The sequence below is a fragment of the Micropterus dolomieu genome, linkage group LG14 (genome assembly GCF_021292245.1).
Source record: "Micropterus dolomieu isolate WLL.071019.BEF.003 ecotype Adirondacks linkage group LG14, ASM2129224v1, whole genome shotgun sequence".
In the NCBI taxonomy this organism is placed as follows: Eukaryota; Metazoa; Chordata; class Actinopteri; order Centrarchiformes; family Centrarchidae; genus Micropterus; species Micropterus dolomieu.
Window position 1 is genome coordinate 27,330,841 of NC_060163.1, and position 5,587 is coordinate 27,336,427.

The 5,587-nt window shown below is 41.7% G+C and overlaps 1 protein-coding gene across 1 annotated transcript; it reads right to left on the reverse strand.

The window, feature by feature from the left end:
- Window positions 1-1,762: 1,762 nt before the first annotated feature.
- Window positions 1,763-5,287, reverse strand: LOC123982983 (microfibril-associated glycoprotein 4-like). The gene is made up of 6 exons (XM_046069027.1): window positions 5,223-5,287; window positions 4,795-4,950; window positions 4,588-4,626; window positions 3,578-3,674; window positions 3,232-3,399; window positions 1,763-2,423 (listed from the first exon to the last, which is right to left on the reverse strand). The coding sequence occupies exons 1-6, from the start codon at window positions 5,226-5,228 to the stop codon at window positions 2,170-2,172; spliced, it is 720 nt and encodes a 239-aa protein (XP_045924983.1). The 5' UTR covers window positions 5,229-5,287; the 3' UTR covers window positions 1,763-2,169.
- Window positions 5,288-5,587: the final 300 nt, after the last annotated feature.

A 5,587-nucleotide genomic window follows, 5' to 3' on the forward strand; every position in this document is an offset into this window, starting at 1 on the left:
GGGGGGGGGGGGAAAGGTGAGTCCTTAAAATTAGTATGATAGACTATATATAAACAGTGCACTAAATTTACATAGACCCATATGTCCTAATATACTGAATTTTATTTATCAACATTTATAAGAAATAGATCTAATCTATTCAATCTCAGCCCTTTTATATAGGCTAAATGTTGTGAAAAAACATTACACAGGAAGTGCTGACTAGTCAAGAAATGTCACCATAGGATTATGTCAAAAGCAAATTTTTAAAAAAGGATAGATTTAAATAATATTCATCTGATTTCAGAAGGATGTGTTACATCCTATAATATAATAATAATATTACACGTGTCTACATGAAGATCGAACTTATTTTAAAATAAATAAACTCACGGTATATTGATCTAAAATGACGAATACCTGCAATGATATACAGACAAATGTCATGTGTTCAAATGGTGTCAGGACATATTACATCCTATATATATATATATCCCTGTGGGATGAGATAAAAACATTTTGTCTAAATCCGATGTTACACATGACAGAAGGAGGCAGCTATCTCATATGTATGCATCACACCTATGCCTACAGGACGTCTGCCTCATGTCATTAACTCTGGCGTTTGATGTCTACGTCAACTTAGAGCCGTATAAACTATAGACTATAGCGCCTTACATTGAACAGTCGGATGTTTTCTACAATTGCTCTTTCAGCGTAAGCCGTCAGATGCCTGCTTTTAACAGCTTGATGGGCGCTTTACTCTCTCCCTCCATGAGAAACTTCGCAGAAATCATACACAACACATTAACGATGGATCGCTAGAAAACATGTCTATATGATGTGGGGGTCGTATCCTATTCTTGCACCCATCAAAGCTATAAAGCGGATCAACCCCATAATAAGACATGGGTTTCAGCTGTCGCATTCCTTGTGTCAAGCCACTCTTGAACAAGACACAGCGTCAGAAGCGTCTCGCCTGGGCTAAAGACAAAAAGGACTGGACTGCTGCTGAGGGGTCCAAAGTTATGTTCTCTGAAGAAAGTAAATTTTGCATTTCCTTTGGAAATCAAGGTCCCAGAGTCTGGAGGAAGAGAGGAGAGGCACAGAATCCACGTTGAGATGGAGATGCAGATGCAGATTTCATTTTCCAACAGGACTTGGCACCTGCACACAGTGCCAAAGCTGCCAGTTCCTGGTTTAAGGACCATGGTATCCCTGTTCTTAATTGGCCAGCAAACTGGCCTGACCTTAACCCTATAGAAAATCTATGGGGTATTGTGAAGAGGAAGATGCGATCATAACACCTGAGCAGTGCCACAGACTGATGGACTCCATGCCACGCCGCATTGCTGCAGTAATTCACAATTAAATTAAATAAACATTTGAAATATATCAGTCTGTGTGTAATGAATGAATATAATATCCAAGTTTCACTTTTTGAATGGAATAACTGAAATAAATCAACTTTTTGATGATATTCTAATTATATGACCAGCACCTGTACTGGAAATGAAAGTACTACTAATATATGGTATGGGTATGGGCACCAGAACCAGAGTCGGGCAAGCCGCCTGACCAGGACCAGTGAATGGTAACGAAATTCAGTAAACTTGTAAAGATTGGGATGCTGAGCAAGTCTGTAGCATTTGATAGAATTTTACCTTTAAGTTGCACTACAGGATTTGAGAAACTGCTGCTGGAGGAGCAGTTTGCTTCAAACTTCTGACCAGAGAGAATCCAGACAGAGACACAGGAGACACAGTGAAGACATCAGATCAGCTTCATGCTCAGCTTCTCATTTATTGTCAGCGTACAGCAGATAATGATTCACATTAGGGTTTCAAACCTCCACCAAACGTTGTGTTGAAACTAGTGAGTTTGACTTTAAAGCTGAGTGTGTTTAGTTGCAGCCAGCAGACTGAAGGTAACATCTGAACCAGCAGAGACTCATTTCTCTACACCAACAGCTGTTTGACTGAAGACTTTTCAGCCAGCAGCTGCTCACACACACAGATGGTAACAAAAAGGACTAATCTGAGTTGGTGTTCTGCTGCTGGTGGATTGTGCTCGTGCCCAGTTTCAGGAAAATAAGGCCCGTTGTGAGATTACATGCTTAATGAGAGAAAGAGAAAGAAATCAGGAGACAGATCAGCTGCTGATATTCTGCTGTACGTTGGTCCTGGAGAACTACTGCACAGGACGGATCTTCATGCTGAAGGTCTTCAGGGAGTAGTCATAACCCTTCCAAGTAGACCAGTCAACTCCAACAGCAAAGATGGTCTTGTCAGCCCCCCAGCGATAAACCCCGTTGGGGTTTGTATAGTGACAGTTGTTGTACCAGAACGCCCCCAGGTATGATCTGGCACAGTTGCCAGAGGAGGAGTCCTGGTCTTTGTCAAAGGTGGAGAACTTCTGTCCGTTGTGAATACTCAAGGCGTCTCCTACAGACACACAGAAGAACCACAGGGTTAGTAAATTTGCATTATCTATAAGTATCAGCTGAACTTTTCACAGTCTGCAGTCTTCTATCAGACAGACTGATGAGACCAGTTATGGTCCAGACAGCTGAAGTCACCAGCAGGTCGATCTCTGATCGACTCAGTGTTTCACCTGGATGAAATGTAGGAAAATCTTATATTTTACAAACTCATCCACAGACACCAGAGGTCACCGACATTTTAATCATAATCATAATATCCGGACTGATTATTTCTCAGTAATGAAATAAATCCATGTCCGAACCATTTTTAGAGACATTTTTTAAAATGCCACTTTTATCATCAATGTGCTTTATGTGTCACTTTATCAGGATGATTTAATAAAATATTGAATTAATAATGAGTTTTTTGTATTTGAATCAAACCATTGTTATATTAATCGAATAATAAAAAATAAAATAGATAACTAAAAAATGAACATTAATATATAAATTATTTCTAGTTTATAATCAGTTCAAACCTGACAGGTGGTGTCGATGACGGGTACTGGTATTTATCTCAGCTACGACTCCTACAGATACTAACATACTTCTGTTACTGCAACATAACAACCTAAAGTGAGTCCAGATAAATGTGCAGAGAGTCTCTGGGGTACAGACACCTGAATGTGATTCATGAAACAGACCACTGATTGGTGCAGCTCTGCAACAAATAATGCAGTATAAGGCCAGTCCTTCAGGGAGACTTTAGGGAAAATCACCTTCCTGTGGAAACTCAGTAAAACACAAAACAACTTCTGCTGCCACCTCACCTGCCCCCCCATTACTGAATCCAGATACATGCAGTCTGTATCCATAGGACTCTGGGTCAATGGAGAACGAGGAGTAACGAGCGAACACTTTGTTTCCACTGAAGTCCTCCAAGTCGACCAGCAGCTCGTACTTCTTCCTCAGAGTCAGGTGGAAGAGAGTCTCAAGACCTGAACACAAACACATAGAAACTCATGAGGTGGAGTTTTTAACCATCAACATCATGTACTGTACTAAACCATGAGCTGACTGGATCCTTACACCTGCAAACTTCAGTTTAATGTTTGAACGTTATGAACATTGAGTTTCACAAAGTCACATTAGTTTTAGTTAGGTTTGGTTTCTCACCGAGCCAGTACTCTCCAGCAGCGCTACCAAAGCCCAGCTTGTACTGATCCCAGCCCCTGTAGAAGTTCACGGTGCCGTCCATCCTCCTCTGGAACACCTGGGGGGGACGGGATGGAGGGAGAACTAGCTAAACACACCAGATACCTGACAGCTCATGTTTCCAGGCAAAAAGGTTTGAACCAGTAGTAAGCCTTCATTCAGGAAGTACATCACATAAACCAGCTGCTGGATTCATCTATTTAGGTCAGGAACAACAGTCACACTGATAATGTCTGGACCTCTGGCACTTTAGAGTCAGAGTGAGACTGAGCAGTCTCTGTCTTAAACAGCTGGCTTTAGTACAAACCACTTGTTGGGTGGTGATCCGCCACTCTTTGTCTGGTTTTTCAGGAACTTACTGGAAAACAAGAACCCTCCTAAACAGTAGATGTGCATAACACGTGAGACTCTGTCAGCTCTGATTTCTTATTTGCATTTAACATATACGTACATTGGCTAACCCGACTAGCATGGTTTAGCTAACAGACAACAACTGTCCCACTGCTAAATCTGCCTCAGTAGACCTCTGCCACTTTAGAAGTTATGTCCTGTTGTGTTAAGCTAATTCCTGTGGAGGAAAATGTGGTCTGCTTTAAGTTCTTTAATGAAAGTCAGAATCCTGTCTGTGAACACAGGGTTTATTGATGCACATGGACTCATCACATCTGTAGTGAGCAGTCTCTGAGTGTTTTAAACAGCTGGCTGTAGTACAAACCACTTTGTGCATCAGGTCAGTTCTCCTGTCTCGTTCCTGGTCTCAACTGGTTGCTGCATCAAATGTATTCCCCTACATTCCATCAATATCTTTGGTTAACAAGGCGTACCGACTGAAGGAAGTTGTGCACTGATCATTGATTGTGTAACAGCAGAGCTAGCTTGGTAGAGTTCATGGGAGGCCTCTGATCAGTCTGAACAGGTCCTGGATTTGAGAACTGCTGAGCCAGATTTGGTACTTGAGTTAAAATACTCACCGTCCACCGTCCTCCTAGTGACTCCATGTCACAGTACACCTACACACAGACACACACACACATTAGTCAGTTTATCCACCTGGGAATATTAAATATATAAACCTGTAGTAGTACTACTGGTGACGCATCCCATTACTGCATGTTACTAACTCTATTGAAAGTCAAACACTTTCATCTCTTTAATGTCCCAGAGAGGATGAAGTGTACCTGGACAGCAGAAGTGGCTCCGATGGGATAGATGGTGTACACTCCACTGGGTCGACTGCGATCATGGTTATAGATGTCACTGCAGTCCAGTGGGAGGACGAGGGGCTTGCAGCTGCTCAACAGAGGAGCCAGGAGGAGGAAGACGACTGATACCAGCTGGAACAGACAGGTTATTTAGTTTTTTTAATGTAGAATTTAAAGATTTTCTGAGGTTTCGCCTCTGCAGCAGAGCAGGGAGACCCTGCTGTGGTTGGTGCTGAAGGTTTACCTTTCAATATTTAAAAAAGTGTTTACGTGTTGTTGTGAGCAGATAAAATAAACTTTATTTAAACCTTTTGTATTTTAAATAATCTTACTTTATCTGTTATTCTGTTCAAACTGCTGATAAACATTTAGACAGAGAGCTAAAGTTAATGTTAAAAAATTACCTTCATTGTCAGATTTCTGCTGAAGTGTGTTGATGAAAATCCAGATGTCTGTGTGTCTGAACGCTCTGATGGTGTCTCTCTCGTATTTATAATCAAAAGGTTAATAAAGACCAATAAAGCAATTGGCTGAACAGATGGAAACCTATGTCCTTAAGTGTGTGTACATTTGCATTACATAACATTGTTGGCACCCAAACCTGACATGCCAGCATGTTGTGGGGACTCACCTGGTGATGCAGGACAGGAGTGGAGTTGGACAAACTGGGGAAACACAATATCGTCCCGTTGAGGACCGAGTTCTGCACACATTGAGTATGATCACATGGGTCGCACGTCTGGGCCAGCTGGGCCAGGTGGCGTTCTCC

What these genes read in the sequence shown, in the direction of transcription:
- LOC123982983 (XM_046069027.1), bottom strand. An exon ending in CACTAGGAGGACGGTGGACG is followed by an intron (nt 3,675 to 4,587) that starts GTGAGTATTTTA and finishes CGTCCCCCCCAG; the next exon opens with GTGTTCCAGAGGAGGATGGA. An exon ending in TGCTGGAGAGTACTGGCTCG is followed by an intron (nt 3,400 to 3,577) that starts GTGAGAAACCAA and finishes GTTTGTGTTCAG; the next exon opens with GTCTTGAGACTCTCTTCCAC.